The sequence below is a fragment of the Pelecanus crispus genome, chromosome 12 (assembly GCF_030463565.1).
Source record: "Pelecanus crispus isolate bPelCri1 chromosome 12, bPelCri1.pri, whole genome shotgun sequence".
Classification (NCBI taxonomy): Eukaryota; Metazoa; Chordata; class Aves; order Pelecaniformes; family Pelecanidae; genus Pelecanus; species Pelecanus crispus.
In genome coordinates this window covers 1,630,270-1,646,151 of record NC_134654.1, presented here as the reverse complement: position 1 = coordinate 1,646,151, position 15,882 = coordinate 1,630,270, and the positions used below count along the sequence as shown (strand labels likewise).

Here is a 15,882-nt window from a genome sequence, read left to right as displayed (position 1 = left end):
ATTACTTGAGCAAAATTTTAAACATGTAGATAGAAATCTAAAAAGGAGCAAAAAAAAAATTGAGAGAGAACACCACTGCAATATTAATGCCAAGTTGTTACTTTTTTTTTTTTTAAACAGATCTGTACAGCAACATAGCAAAAAATGCAGTGATCACAATTCAAACCAGACAGCAATCTAAGGGAATACTAATTCTGTATACAGCAGAGCTGAAACACTCCCAACATTCAGATGCTCCAAATATGTTGGCTACCCTAACGCACTCCAAACCAGTTCTACCTACACAGGACATTTTGGTGTGAAAAAGTTTCTGTAAAGTTCCCTTTGTTTCCAGTGTTTTTCTTGTACAAAATATTACAATTTTTTATATATATTTACAGACTTGCACGGCTAGAAAAATATAAACTACAATTGGGCTTGGCAATCAGTTCTTTTCTTTAAATACATGACATTTCAAAGCAAAAATTGTAGTGGTATCATATCCTGCACTTCAAGCATCTGCACAGAGCAGCTTTCTTCCTTAAGCATATCAAGCCTAAAAACCATGACTACAGTGAGACATGTGCCACAGTAAGTGCAACGAATGCAATTCATCTACCTCCTGGCATAAGGAAGACACAAGATGAATGTTGTTTGTGCAGGTTAGTGGCACAGTATAGAAAAATCCATAACCGAACATTAAATTCCTTAATAACATTCATTAATTTCATAGGCAGAGCCTGTTAAAAAAGGACGACCGATGCATCTTTTAGGAAAAGCAGACACTAAGTTCACGGGGCATTACACATCCTGAACAAAAATGCAACCACAGTTAACGTTTCAGGGGCATTTGCTGGCTTCAAGCAAGCCCCAAGGTTTTAAGTGTTTTTTTTCCATTCAACTTTTGAGTAGAGGCCAGGGAGGATTTTTTGCTTTAAAGCTACAGTATCTGTCATTATGGCTTTTAACACCCCGCCTTTCACCGAGATGAGGTATGTGTTTCTAGTGAAATGGTAACAGTTGAGCAAAATGAGTTTCAATGGACCACAAGACTCCACACGCTGGCTTAAACATGTCTTCTTAGGAAAAGTTGCCAAACCAAATTGTAACAATGCAAACCAATATTTCTTCTTTTGTTTTTCTCTTCAGAAAGAGTTGTTGAGGCATCTAGGACATTGCTAGTAGTCAACCCACTGAGCAAATCCTTTTTCCACCAGAGTTCTGTTTATAGACACCACCTAAAGGGAGGCGGGGGAAAAAAAAAAAAGTAGAAAGGTGAACAAATCACTAGCAAGTTCCTAATCAACAATAAGAAGTCTGCATAATCATAAACTCTAACAGCATTGAAAAAAATAGGTATATCAACATACACACCTCATCTCCCATCAAGTTCCACAGCTGTATCAGTGGCAGACCTGTTGCATTATCATAATTTGTGACCTGGAAACACAGAAAAACATTAGCGTGCAGCAATTCTGGTCTGAGCCATGGAGGATGCAAGGCTAGCGTCATTCACTGCGTGCCAGATTCCCAAACTTATGCGTAGGGCAGAGGAAACATGGCTCCTGCCACTGGGCAGCTGGGACACCCTGCTGGCAAGTTCGCTCTTGCCGCTCAAATCCATGCCCTTGCTAGAATTAGTGATGCATTTGGGCACTGCATTAAACTGAAGGAAGCTATGAGATTGAGCGTCACAAATGCTACCAGCTTCCCGCTCGACACCTCGCTGGACACTGCCAGAAGCCCTACGTCTCCCCGTGGCCAGCCAGGGGCCAGATCCCAGATGTCAGCGTTGCAAAGACAGCCGAGACTGGCAAAGCAGCGCAGACCCAGGCGAATGCTCGATCCGCTGGACCGCGGGCCACCCTGTGCTCTGTAAGCCCATTCGGGTGCCCTTCCTCCCTGCCCACATCGGTAACGAGAGGGAACACTCGTGCCTTCCCAGCCTCGCAGTCCTGAGCGGCGCTGATGCTACACAAGGAAGTTCTCAGCGCCAAGGTTTCTCAAGAACCCTGCCCAGCAGCCCGGCTCACAGGCTCTGGCTTCGGTTAAGATTTAACACGCGCAGTATGCGAGGGGGCAGAGAGGGTAACAGCAGCGGTCGAATCGGCGACAGGACTTTTCCAGACAGCTCTCGCGTACCTGCGCCACTAGGACTGCGCCTCTGGTCATCTCGCTAACAGCGGCGTCAGCTTCGGATGAAAAGTGCTCCTCATCTTTGGAAAGAAAAGAGCAGGAGAAAGCAAATGAGATATTCACAGGCTTTAAAGGCCAGAAGGGACTATTAAGCTAATCTTGTCTGGCCTCCTACATAAGTTAGGCCAGAGAATCCTCACCTACTGTTGCTGTAGGCATTTGCTGAAACCAGTCTATTAAGCTGGAGATCACACAAGCATTGTGCCTGCTGTGCTGCTGAAGGGAAGGATGAAGTGCTTTCTAAAGCCACAAGCTAAGTTAATGTTCACATAAGTGGCTGATGAATTAGGAGGCTTTAAAGACAGAAAAGTATACTTCTGCAGTACCTTTGAGCTGCCATTAGTATTTTGATCCTTAATAAACTAAGCTCAGGGGCCTCAGGACTTTACTGACCCCGCACAGAGTGCCATGCTGTAAACGGGAACTGAAAAGCGTTTGTACCGCGGGCTGGCTGGCGCCCGAACAGTGCCCAACGCGCTCTTCGCGAGCGCCGGCAGCTCGGACCTCTCAGCCTGCACAGCTGACGCGGGTACTGTTGCCGACTCCACACCTGTAATGCACCAGGAAACCCTTGCATCCCAGAAAATACAGTTACCGTCTACGCTGCAGACCGGACATAAGTGTTTTCATTTTGGAGGAAAGTTGCTCATTTCCTTCCAAACTGCTGCAAAACAGAGTTTCTCCTTTGTGCTCCCCACCCTGAGACCACCTCCAGCAGCAAGTGAACTCCCTACAGCCCCCCAAATACTGAAAGGGGTCGATTACCTCAGGGAACATGCAAAGCACTGACTTGGGCTAGGAGCAGCTTAAACCTTGCTGTCCAGCTACAGTCTCGGCAGGGTCTGCAGCCCCTGGCGTGCTGCCAGCCACAAACCCCAGCGGCGAAGCCTGGCCTGAGCCCTAGCTCCTACAGCCACCCCTTCCGCACCCGGAAGGGCGGCTTTTTAGATACCAACCCAGCACGCATCTCTAACACCGCTAGAAAAGAAAAAAAAAATTAAAAAGCAAAACAGAAAGCATTTCTAGGCAGTGACTGACATTCTTCCAGTGCTTGGAGGGTAGTCTTTTGAACACAGAACTATACACATCACTCATTTTAGTAGGAAGATGTCAGATATTTGTCTAGCAGATTAAAAATTAAGTTTGCATTTACAGCTACTCTATGACAGAAGGCAGCAGAGGAGTTACAGCTACTTCACCTATACCCTGCCAGTCCTGCCAACTTGCTGTTCAGGAACGTAATTCATTCTCTCCTCCACGCAAGAAAAAGCCTGGACATTTATCATCTTTCCCCTGGAGTCTGACAGGTTATATACTATGCTAGCACATTTAGAAGAATAAAATACAATTTTTCCAATCCTTGCTCTAGTCACATCAGAGGCTGTGCTTGCAATAGGAGGGAGAAAGTTTAGACAGAATCATCGCTTGTACACAGTTGACATCCATTTAAACCTGCAGGAGGAGCACCAACAGTACGTCTCAAGAGCTCCATTACCTGGAAGTGGCACCACGTTGTCTAGTAAAACTTCTACTCCTTGGAAAGGTAGTGATAAAAAATCAGACCTTAAAGAAAAAAGAATCCATCAGAATAAGAACATGGCTTTAAGTTACTCTTGTATTCTTTAAGGTGACATTGATTAATCAATTGCTCTAAGAGGAATTCAGTTTAAGATTGATGACAGTCAAAAAAAAAAAACCCAGACTATTCTCCCAGCAATCTAAGCAGTGGCAATAAATTGTCTGATTAGCATGCCAAGCTGGATCGGGCTCCAAGCAAAGAAATCTCCTCCATAACAGAGGCTGTACTGCTTTTCTCCCACCTCTGGCACACAAATCAAGTATTTAATGGGCTTGTGTAAGACCACCCTCATCCAATACAGCTCTCCCAGCCAACGGGGCTGGGACATAAGAGAATGTGAATCTTATTCGTAGCTCATCAATTAACTACACTTTGGGGCCTCCTGAAGGCATCTTTTTGCTCAGCTTCCACGCTGAACTGGCAGGAGCTGCAATTTCCTCTCCCCTCCCCTTCAAAAAAGCCTTGCAAGAGCTTGCTGTGCTCCCAAGAAATCCACACCCACTGCCGAGACAAACCTTTCTACCATTTCCCACTTCAGCTGTGGAAAAACCTATAAGCAATTCAAACGATATGGATGCCTCTGGTGGAAGATTCAAGCCAGATATGGCCTCAGGCCATGGAAGAGGAGCCAGAGACCTGATTTGTCTGAGTGTGTCGATCTTCACTTTGTCATATCCTCCGTAGTCCACGTATCTGAGCTCTACTTCACTGGTCTCTTCGAAGTAGCTAATAACTTGAGCCCGTAACCATGCCCCATCCAGGCCTGGAGCTGCGCATATAATACCAACTGCAAAACATAAGAGTACAGAGGAGAAAGGCTCAGTGGATTTCCAGAAATCAGCACTTCAGGCAGTAATAGTGCTGCACAGTTATCTACTGAGAATCAACAGCATTTCTTATGCTGCTTCCATCTTCTTTCACCACCAGCCATACCAGCATCGGACAAGGACTGCATCTGGGACACAGGAGAGGTGGGTTTTACTCTCGAGTCTGTCTGCCACTACCGTGCTGTTCTACCCAGATATGCAGTTCCCTCCCAGCCTTTGGTCACTAACAGTGAGGTCTGTTCCCCAAAAAGGAAAGTAAGTGCTAATAAACCCTTCCACGTGATGCACCCTCCACTTTACACCATGGCAGACAGTGGCGCTATAAAGATTTGGGAGTAGTTCCACACTTTGTCAGCAAAAATACACCAGATGCCAAGTTGATTAGAAATAACCTGAGACAGACTTTATCTCATCCTGAATTTCAACATGCAACTAAGTGGCTGGGGAGGTACTCCAGGGATGAGCGGGGTAAGGAAGGGTAGAGCAACATCTGTACTCTGGCAGCAGCTTTAAAAAAAAAAGGTGAAATGACAAGTGAACTATCATGTCCTCATCCACTGGGAAACTTCCCAAGCCTAACTCAGGAGCGCCAGGCTTTTGCATGACCCTAGAAGTTTCTCAGTTGAACAATTTGTGAGCAACCGAGTTACTTGCCTTCTACTGGAGTTGGCAGGGTTGGAATTTCAGGTTGAGAATAGCAGGCATACATCTGCTGGTCCAGGCTACGCAGGACATGGAAAGTGGGATGTGTATGCTGCTGTAGAAACATGTGCCCTGCATCGACTTGGTTTGCCACGACCACCTCAACAGTGACTCCATCTGGGAGGAAGAGCTGTCACGTGGAGGAAAGAAATTCTCATTAGTGTTCGTTGCAAGACAAGCTTCATTCACAGCAGCTCCACGTTCCACCAGCAACTCCTGAGGCTTACAGCCATGGGTGGAAAAGCCCTGGCACTCTGGTATTTCACTTCCAAAGGCCACTTTGGATCAGGAGCAGAAGGCTACTCACTGTTACTCCATGCTGTTCTAAAGGAAACCAGGCTTGGGGTGGAGCCCATCTTATACACAAAAAGACTATCGGCACAGAGCCACCGTAAGACTGACTTACCCAAGAGATCAGTGAGCAGAGTCAGAAGTGATGCAGGCCATGACATGCTGCACCAGCAGCACAGTGCAACTTGCAAGGATTCCCTGCCCACGGGGTTTTTAAACATCAAGGTAATCTTCACAGGGATTGTCCAAGATTTGTCACAGAGGTCTCATTTTCAAAGTAATTTGCCCTGGCTGCCAGGGAGCCATTGTGTTGGACAGCTTCCGAGCATTACTGTACTCGGAATACATCTAGAATGCCTTTAATTTCCCAGCATAAATTCACTTCTCCAGAACAAAGCCTGTCTTCACGTCCACGGTTATGTGTGCAGTTACTTTATAGATTCTAGATGCCCAAAGTAAGCAAAGAGGTGTTTTTAAGTACCCATATCGCAAAAGCAGCATGAAAACTCTTCTGGGAAACACTGACATGAAAACTTCCTTTAAGTGTAATTAAATACCGTAAGGAAGTAAAACATTCTGAGAACACCAGCTTCGGGGTTTAGAGACAATACCAGTAATGGCAACAGATCAGTGTGGCATTTCGAACCTCACAGCAAGCGGCCCGTAAGCAGAGGGGGCAATCAATCAACTCAGCTCCAGACTGAAGTGTTATTTCCTTAGGCAAACACCTAGTCTGTAGGTAAAAACCTACCAGGCCAGATGTGCAACTCCATGAGATTAACCGGAGTCTGATGAAACATTCTGCTACGTTGTCCGAGGATGATGTCTCAAGAGAGACTTCAGGGTCTTGGGGCAGCTGGTTAAGGGATCAGGAGCACAGGGAGTGTTCTCCCCTGTCCTTCCAGTTGCAGGGAATGATGAGGGAAGACACAGGACGAGCCAGCTGATCAATACCTGGCTCCAGGACTGGCATCACTGGTAGACTTACAGGCTTTTTTGATCACAGGTCAGGTACACCTGTCTCAAAGGGGGAAAAGGATCTTTGCACAGGAGTTAGCAGGGCTCACTGAAAGAGCTTTAAACTAGATTTGAAGGGGGAAAGGGATAAAACCAGTCTCACTAGAGATAAACCTGGGGGCAGCACGCCGATGTTTGAGGGATGGGCGTGCTGGCGAGGTCCTTCGGTCTGTTGTCTCAGTGGAGGTAGGGGGTGGAGATGGATGCAGCAGCAAAGACGCAAAGGTTATGGATGTGTTAGAAGCGACAGAAGTGCCTGGGAATGGTCACACAGGAATTAGGCCTTCTTCCCCCAAAAAGGTGGCGGGATCAATAGCCCAACTGAAGTGCATCTACACCAATGCACGCAGCACAGGGAGCAAACAGGAGGAGCTGGAAGCCATCGTGCGGCTGGAAAACTATGATATAGTTGCCATCACAGAAACATGGTGGGATGACTCGCACAACTGGAGTGCTGCAGTGGATGGCTATAAAATCTTTACAAGGGATAGGCAAGGGGTTAGGGAGTGTTTTGATTGTCTAGAGCTTGATGATGGTGATGATAGGGTCGAGTGTTCATGGGTAAGAATCAGGGCGAAGGCCAACAAGGCAGAAATCACGGTGGGAGTCTGCTATAGACCACCCAACCAGGACGAAGAGGCAGATGAAATACTCCATAAGCAGCTGGGAGAAGTCTCACAATTGCTAGCCCTTGTTCTCATGGGGCACCTCATCTTACCAGATGTCTGCTGGAAATACAATATAGCAGAGAGGAAACAGTCTAGGAGGTTCCTGGAGCATGGGGAAGAAAACTTCCTGACACAGCTGGTGAGGGAGCCAACTAGAGAAAGTGCCCCGCCGGACCTGCTGTTTGTGAACAGAGAAGGACTTGTGGGTGATGTGATGGCTGGAGGCCAGCTTGGGCACAGGGATCATGACATGATTGAGTTTTTGATTCTCAGAGTAGTAGGGAGGGGGATCAGCAGAACTGCTACCTTGGGCTTCTGGAGGGCAGGCTTTGGCCTGTTTAGGGGCCTGGAGTCCCTTGGGATGCAGTCCTAAAGGGCAAAGGAGTCCAGGAAGGCTGGACATTCATCAGGAAGGAAATCTTAAAGGTGCAGAAGCAGGCCGTCCCCATGTGCCAAAAAATGAGCCGGCAGGGAATAAGAACCGGCCTGGCTGAACAGAGAGCTTTGGCTGGAACTCAGGGAAAAAAAAAGGAGAGTTTATGACCTTTGGAAGAAGGGGCAGGCAACTCAGGAGGACTACAAGGATGTCTGTTGTGAGGTTATGCAGGGCAAAAATTAGAAGGGCCAAAGCCCAACTAGAACTTAATCTGGGTACTGCTGTAAAAGACAATACAAAATATTTCTATAAATACATTAGCAACAAAAGGAGGGCTAAGGAGAATCTCCATGCTTTACTGGATGCAGGGGGAAATATAGTGACAAAGGATCAGGAAAAGGCTGGAGGTACTTAATGCCGCATTTGCTTCAGTCTTTATTAATAGTCAGATGAGTTGTTCTCAGGGTACCCAGCCCCTTGAGCTGGAAGACAGGGATGGGGAGTAGAATGAAGCCCCCATAATCCAAGGGGAAATGGTTAGTGACCTGCTACACCACTCAGACACACACAGGTCCATGGGGCCAGATGGGATCTGCCCAAGGGTGCTGAGGGAGCTGGCAGAAGGGCTCACCAAGCCACTTTCCATCCTTTATCAGCAGTCCTGGCTAACCAGGAAGGTCCCAGTTGACTGGAGATTAGCAAATGTGACACCCATCTACAAGAAGGACCAGAAGGAGGATCCAGGGAACTACAGGCCCGTCAGTCTGACCCTGGTGCCAGGGAAGGTTACGGAGCATCTTGAGTGCCATCACACAGCACATACAGGACAACCAGGGGATCAGGCCCAGTCAGCATGGGTCTATGAAAGGCAGGTCTTGCTTGACTAACCTGACCACCTTCTACGACAAGGTCACCCGCTTAGCGGACAAGGGAATGGCTGTGGATGTTGTCTACCTGGACTTTAGTAAAGCCTTTGGCACCGTTTCCCACAGCATTCTCCTGGAGAAACTGGCTGCTCATGGCTTGGACAGGCATACGCTTCGCTGGGTGAAAAACTGGCTGGATGGCCGGGCCCAAAGAGTTGTGGTGAACGGAGTTAAGTCCGGTTGGCAGCCGGTCACAAGTGGTGTTCCCCAGGGCTCAGTACTGGGGCCAGTTCTGGTTAATATCTTTATCAACGATCTGCACGAGGGGATCGAGTGCACCCTCAGTAAGTTTGCAGATGACACCAAGTTGGGCAGGAGTGTCGATCTGCTTGAGGGCGGAAAGGCTCTGCAGAGGGACCTGGACAGGCCAGATCGATGGGCCGAGGCCAACTGTACGAGATTTAACAAGGCTCAGCGCCAGCTCCTCTGCTTGGGTCACAACAACAACTCTACAGGCTTGGGGAAGAGCGGCTGGAAAGCTGCCCGGTGGAAGAGGACCTGGGGGTGTTGGTCAACAGCAGCTGAACATGAGCCAGCAGTGTGCCCAGGTGGCCAAGGCAACCAACAGCATCCTGGCTTGTGTCAGGAATAGCGTGGCCAGCAGGAGCAGGGCAGTGATCGTCCCCCTGTACTCGGCACTGGTGAGGCTGCACCTCGAATACTGTGTCCAGTTCTGGGCACCTCGCTACAAAAGGGACATTGAGGTGCTGGAGCGTGTCCAACATCAGCCTTCCACCCCGACATCAGCATAGCCAGCAAGCTGGGACTTACCCAGGCAGTCATGAGGAGGGAATGAAGTGTCAATGGTGTTGGTGGAGGTAGAGCATAGATGTTGGTGAGACACAGCTCTTTGAATTTCTTGCCAATCAGGCTCAGGACTTTTTCTACTTGCTCTGGGGAGCCTGGAAGACAAAAATCCCGTAGAAAGTCTGTAGCACAGGTATGCTGAGGTCACCCCCACCCCAACCACGTGAAGCTATATAGCTAACCAGAAGCCTTCTGCACTACAGCGACAACTGAAGTTTTAATAGATTGGCCATATAACTTGATATCAGACCAACATGAGCAACTCAGACCACCAGGCCCCAGTTGCAACAGCTTTAGCCTTCAGTATGAACCCAATTCACTGGCAGATACTGTTCAGTCACAATTATCTAACATCCTTCACAGTCAAGCATTTGCTGATACACATCCCATAGCTCCTCCTTCAAGCCTGAAGTGATCCTGCAGAAGGTGTTGGTTAACCTACAGCAGCCAGAGGTGTTAAAATGCATTCTCCCCTCCAGAATAGAGGGTTCACATGCCAAGGCGCAAGTGACTTGGCATATACCTCTACTGTAACAGCACTGAGCAGAAAAGTTTTGTAAAGCACTGGACTCATGAAGCCACTAAATCTGCTTAAATTCCTTGCCCACCTAGTTAAGGCCCCCAAGCTACCTATTAGGCCATGAATAAAGAGACATTCCACTTACCTTCAATGTGACAGACTTGGGAGTCACGGAAATAAGGTAGTGTTGAGACATAAATTTTGGCACCAGATGCTTGCCTCAGGAAGTTCATATATCTTCCTTGTTTGCCAATCAAGCGTCCAACTAATTCCTTTATGAAAGGGACAAGAATGCAACAGTCAGGAAGAGAAACATAGATGAAACGACACTGTTCTCTGTGGCTTCTTTCACCCACATCCCTAGTTCCTGTAGCATATGGCCAGGCAGGGTAAATATAAGGCAATGCTGGACCAGTGCAGAGTTCAGCTGGTCTGTAATAAGTCAAAGGAGATACAGATCAGTAAGCACAGCTCATTTTGCTAGATCCATCTTCCTATCTTGTGGAATGACACAAAGATGTGACGGGACAAAGCCAGGCCTGGTAAAGACTGCTGTCTTCCTACAGTCAAGTAAAGTCACATCCTCTCCCAATCTCCCACCATTTTTTTTTTTTTTTTTAAAAAGCATGCTGCATGCATTTTTCATTCAGATATGAAATACTAAGTTTTAGCATTTTTTAAATAAGCTAATTAGATTAGAAAGGGAGTAGACAAATTCACAGGAGAGTAAACCAGGCTATCATGCCCGTTAGACTACAGAGTCCCTGGACTGCTGCGCAGGGTGATGGAGATGTCCATGCAAGCCCTGTCACTTCTACTCTTCCACTGGCATCTGCCACCACTTACTGTCAGAGACCAGATACCAGAGAAGTGTCGGGCCCGAGTCAGTATGGATAATCCTATACAATGTAAAGTTAGCTACTCTAAGAAAAGTGACAGCCTGTCTTCACTAACCACCAAAGTGTATTTTTCTGCTGTAGGACTGCTTTCTTAGCCTGTGTTTTACTGATCCATTAAAATGGATGTTACACATCTTCACTGGGCTCACAGCATCCAAGCACTCAAGGCAGCATGATTATCCTGCTGGGAGCTGCTGTCTCACATTACTGGCTGTCAGTATTCAGGTCTGCTGAGAAGCAGAACTGCAAGAGCAATGCTGTGCAGGACAGCCACAGGTGATTGCGCATATACAAAGCGGGGAAGAAGGTATGAACGCAGTCCTAAACCCCACAATTTCTCTCTCAACCCAAACGAAAGCTCACTATAAAGACAGAGACACAGCAGCTCCACAGAATAGCTCAGATAAGCATTCAGCTTGTGAGAAAGGGTTTGGACAGGCAATTGAAACTTAACCCTCCTATATAGCAGAAAGGAAAAAAAAAATTATCACCTGTGCTTAACAACTGTGTACCCTTCAAAGACTTCTAAATGCTTTCAAAGCATCAGACTAACAGGTGGGGGTGGAAGCTAATGGGGAATAACAAATCCAACATCCAGTGTTACCCTGAGCATAGTCCTGACATGCCTCTTGTTTACAGTTGTGTACTGGCTCTTCACTCCCGTCGAGTCCTAATGGGAGCTAAATGCTTAAATCCTTGTTGATCCCTGGGAGGGCACTGAGCCAGTACCAGACTGGAAGAACCAGGAGACGGCTATGTAGGGCAGGGCAGGATGCACGAGCAGGCCAGCGGCTGGTTACCTTTGGAACCTCTATTTCCCAGATAACGAAGTTGGACTTGGTGGATTCTCCTTCTAGCTTAGAGTTCTGGCGAGTCACTGTCTTCCTCATGGCACAGCCACTGTCCACAAAATCCGTGCAATTTACTTCCAAACCTACAAGACATGCACATGTGTCAGCATTCAGACAACCCACACAATCCAGCTACCAGACACAAGACCATGCAAGTACATCATTTCATAGAGAGGTTACATTGAGCTCTTCCTATGCGTTCAGTTAGGATGTTCTGTATCAGGTTCTCCAGTGTTTCAGAAAGGGTAAAGTCCTGTCACACATAGCCTACTGAATGTTTCCTTTTATTCCTGGATTAAAACCTGCACCTCTGGGAATGCAACAGGAGGTGGCCCAAGTTCAGCAGGAGTCCTTCAAACACGGTGACACCTTACACAGCAGAGACAAGACACTAGAAGTCAAAGTTACTGGCTGAATGAGAGCTATGCTAACACCAACACTGAGCTGCTGCTGCAGCAAGGTATTTTGCATTTTCCCCATAGCTTAAACAGGGTCTTCATAGGGCGTTTCAGCATGCAGGGAGGGATATACAACCTATTCATCCGCTCTTTGCGCTGACATATTCCTGCCCCAGCAGGGGCTGACCTGAGTGCCAGGTGTGCCCACTACTAGCTGTGGTAGGGGATTGCCTCTTGCCCAAATTTGTCATACGCTTGAAGAAACAAGTGCCAGAGCTGAGCTATTTTTTGTTGCCAAACGACCAGCCGATCGATACCAGGAACACTTCTATTTGTGAAGGGGACAAACTCAAACAGCTTCCTCGTGGTCAGATCCCAGATAGAGTCAGTGGAACACAAGGTTGACCCTTCCTCCAGATTAACAAGCAGCAGCATGAAGACCCTCACTTGCTTGCAAGTATTCAGACCATCCAGTGCAAGACCAAAGAGAAAAATAAACCCAACAGCTGCTTCACATTTGCCGCATCTTAACTAGTAACACAGCACAGATGCCTAGAAAGGCAAACAGTGCAGCTGTTTGCTGTAGACTTCCTAGACAAGGATGAGGACTTAAGTCTCACAGCCTGGTTGTGAAGGTCAGCTGTAGGACCTCTTATCCAACACAGCCACATTATCAACTTTACCTGCTATATCCCCTCTCCCTACCCTTCAGCTGTCTCAGTGCAGAGCTTTCAGCCCTTGTCATCGCCAGGCTCCGCAACGCACTCTTGTACCTTCTGTCACACCAGCATTCACAACCAGGCAAAGCCATTTTCTGCCTATGGTTACTCTTACTAGTGAAAATGTTTTGTGGGTTTAATCCTTAACTGTTGGCAAACTCAATCCCCATGTCTTGCAACAAGCAGTGTTCCAACTACTTTGTAATGATTACAAAAGACATCCTGTCATTAAGGGCTGCTGGCACCACAGGGTCCTATAAAGGATTTTAACATCCATCCCCAAGGTCACACAGGTTAACATTTGCTCAGACAGCTTTGTGTTCTGCCAGGCACACACCATCCAGGATCTAGAAGGCAAAACCAACACAAAGACAGATGGAGGAACTCCTTGAACATTGCTCCCTGTTGGGATTTCTTGGCATGCACTTACCCTTCTTCCAAGCAAAAAGGCCTCAGGGTAATTGGTCTGCAACCAACTGATTTTATCACAACTCATCAGAGCACTTCCCTGGTTCATCCAGCAGCACTTCAGAAACCTGCCTTACAGCTTCCTTTCAGCAGCAGCCCATAAACACAGATAAGAACCCAGCGCTTACTAGAGGCTGCCTGAACTGAAGCAGAAACCATTTGTATTAACAGGTCTCAAACCAGCAAGGGGTTCAGCAGCCTGGCCTACCCCCAGACATGGTCCTTTTCACTGGGCTACTCAAGCACATGCTGAGCTTTAGACAATAAGCTTTGTGCTGCAAGGGGATCAGCCTGTTCACCCCTTTGCAGTATAGCCTGAAGATCACCCAGCTAACACTGGATCCTACAGAGATGGGAATTCCGAGAGCAAATGCATACCCACCTGCACATGAGGGCTAAATACTCATCTACTGGGGAAGTTAAACATGGAGAGGATTTATCTGAACATGTTCTGAAGCAGAAGAGTTACAGCACATAAAATGCTTGTTCATGTTTTTGTAGAAGGATTTTCAAACCCCTTACCTCCTGAGTGATCTCCATCCATCCCTGTTGACCTGCTACACCCATGACACAAGTCTGGGCCATCCTCTTTCAGTATCCCATTACTGCATGGCATTTTGCTGTCTCCACATATCTTCAGAACAGGAGATTTTTCACTTGGTACTGAGGTCTGCTCAGCAGGTGTGTCTTGGGTTGCAGATATGCTCAGTGAGTCCGAATGCTGGCCTGATCCAACAGACAGCATTGTGTTCTGCAATGAGTCCTCCACACTTGTCCCACCTTCAGATGTGTATGTGCTGTACCCAGAGTCCCCCATAACCAGAGGTGACTTTTCCAGTGCCCCTCCATGGTTTGCCACAGGAGTCCGATCAACTCCTTGGGACTCACTGCACACGTGGTTCTTCATCTGACAGTCTTTTGTGTCTCCCCGAACAGGGCCGGATAAACACTCATGTGTTAAACAGCTGGAATCTGTCACACTCCGATCCTGTTCCTCTGTCTGTGGGGATGTCAGTACCGCAGCATCACTCTTCGCAGCAATGTTCTCATCAGCTACTGTAGCTTCCTCCACAAGCATCTGATCAGAGGAAACAACACTTGCCATCTCCAGAGGTGTCCCAGCTCGGCTGGCAGCAGCCTGGCAGATCCGAGTGGACACATCACTTGCAGAACCAGACAGCACTTCCTCAGTTGCTGCCAAAATGACCTTGGAAATTATCTGTATTGCTACTTGCTCAATTTTCTCAACTTCTTCCTTGTCCAAACTCACTCCTCCAATCTTCTCTCCTTCTAATTCATCTCCTCTTGGCTGTATGTCCTCCTCCTGACACACAGGTAGAGTACTGGCGATTGACTCTGACACCTCTTCTTCCCTGGACTGCTCCAAACAGGCAGACTCCAAACTATCCGGTAAGACGGTCACTGCAGAATCCTTGTGACTTGACACAGCTTCAGCTTCATTGAGAAAGGCTTGTGGGGTATTGGCTTCCTTCTCCAATCCCAAGCAAAGGGCTGTCATAGTGCCAGTATCCGATAGCACAATTTCTGGCATCTGGCTTTCCTCAGGGGGCTTAAATGAAGAATCATCTGACTGCTCTGCATCGCTGATCTCCGTGATTCCCAAAGACTTTTGTGCCAGTGTCACTGATGCTGATGGCCACTGACCTTGGCTTGCACTAGAGCCTGGATCCTGCATAAGGCTCACTGCAGCACTGCTGTGACACACTGTGCTCTTTGAGATCAGAGGGAGAGAAACACAAGCAGGGACACTGCTTTCATCATGAGATCCTACTGTTTCTAGTTTTTCACTGTCGTCCTCAAGGGTGGTGGGCTGAATTGTCGTTACTGACAGCTCTGAAAGGTCCTGCGAGAGTTCTAGCCTCTCATGAGTTTGACACAGAAGAGAGGGCGTCGTCGACCCTGCTGACAGCAGTGAGGTCGAGGTTTCATTCTCTGAGCATTCCTCTTCCGATGAGGGAGGCCATCTTCGAGGAACACATGCTTCTGTTTTGGGTGATGAATCATTCTCTGGCACTTCTTCCTGCTGCTCTTCTTCAGTGGCTATTGCTTGTTCGTCATGATAGCTTACATGCTTTTTTCTATTGCAATAGACCCACCAGCAGCCAAGAAGCGCCAGCACTCCAGGTATGGCATATGGGATGACACTGCGGAAGCGTAAAGCCATTTTACAGAGCCTGAGGAATTATACTGGAAGGAGAAACAGAAACCATGTTAAAATAGTCACAGGGAAGGTAACAGGAAGGCTAAAGTTTCATAAATGCCTTGAGGTATTTCTATCAGCATGAACAGGCTTGTTTTCCAGCCGCTCTTTAAATTCACATCTCCGCTCCACCAGCAGACCACAGAACAAGATCCTTACCTAAGACTAGGGATATCTGGACATTTCTCACCATTATACCCATCCATTTCACCTTACCTCACCTTTACACTTCAAACAATTCCACCTTCTTTCTCCTGTCTCACCTTTGCAGGTCAGTACTACACACAAGGACAGCATCCAGCACTGCAAGTTTCTGCAGCATCAGGCTGGGCTCCCAACACAGCTGTACCAGAAGGATTCCAAGACACAGACTCGCTACGCTGCTGGTGTCCCCAGCTCTCCGCTTGGAAGGCAGCATCACGCTCCCGAGAGTTTCAC

The 15,882-nt window shown here is 47.5% G+C and overlaps 1 protein-coding gene across 1 annotated transcript; it reads right to left on the bottom strand.

Annotated features, from left to right (window-relative positions):
* Nucleotides 1-1,157: 1,157 nt before the first annotated feature.
* AKAP1 (A-kinase anchoring protein 1) lies at nucleotides 1,158-15,408 on the bottom strand. Its single transcript, XM_009483398.2, has 10 exons — nucleotides 13,746-15,408; nucleotides 11,588-11,721; nucleotides 10,034-10,160; nucleotides 9,333-9,463; nucleotides 5,236-5,413; nucleotides 4,391-4,541; nucleotides 3,671-3,738; nucleotides 2,122-2,195; nucleotides 1,354-1,419; nucleotides 1,158-1,217 (listed from the first exon to the last, which is right to left on the bottom strand). Exons 1-10 carry the CDS (start codon nucleotides 15,406-15,408, stop codon nucleotides 1,158-1,160), a joined length of 2,652 nt encoding a protein of 883 aa, XP_009481673.2.
* Nucleotides 15,409-15,882: the final 474 nt, after the last annotated feature.

Bases quoted from the DNA above. Each gene is read 5' to 3' on its own strand.
- AKAP1 (XM_009483398.2), bottom strand. From the start codon at position 15,408: ATGGCTTTACGCTTCCGCAGTGTCATCCCATATGCCATACCTGGAGTG. The intron at 5,414-9,332 runs GTAAGTCCCAGC...TCCACGTGACAG, and splicing joins CCCTCCTCATGACTGCCTGG to CTCTTCCTCCCAGATGGAGT. The intron at 3,739-4,390 runs GTCTCTGGCTCC...TTTTTCTTTAAG, and splicing joins GACACACTCAGACAAATCAG to GTCTGATTTTTTATCACTAC.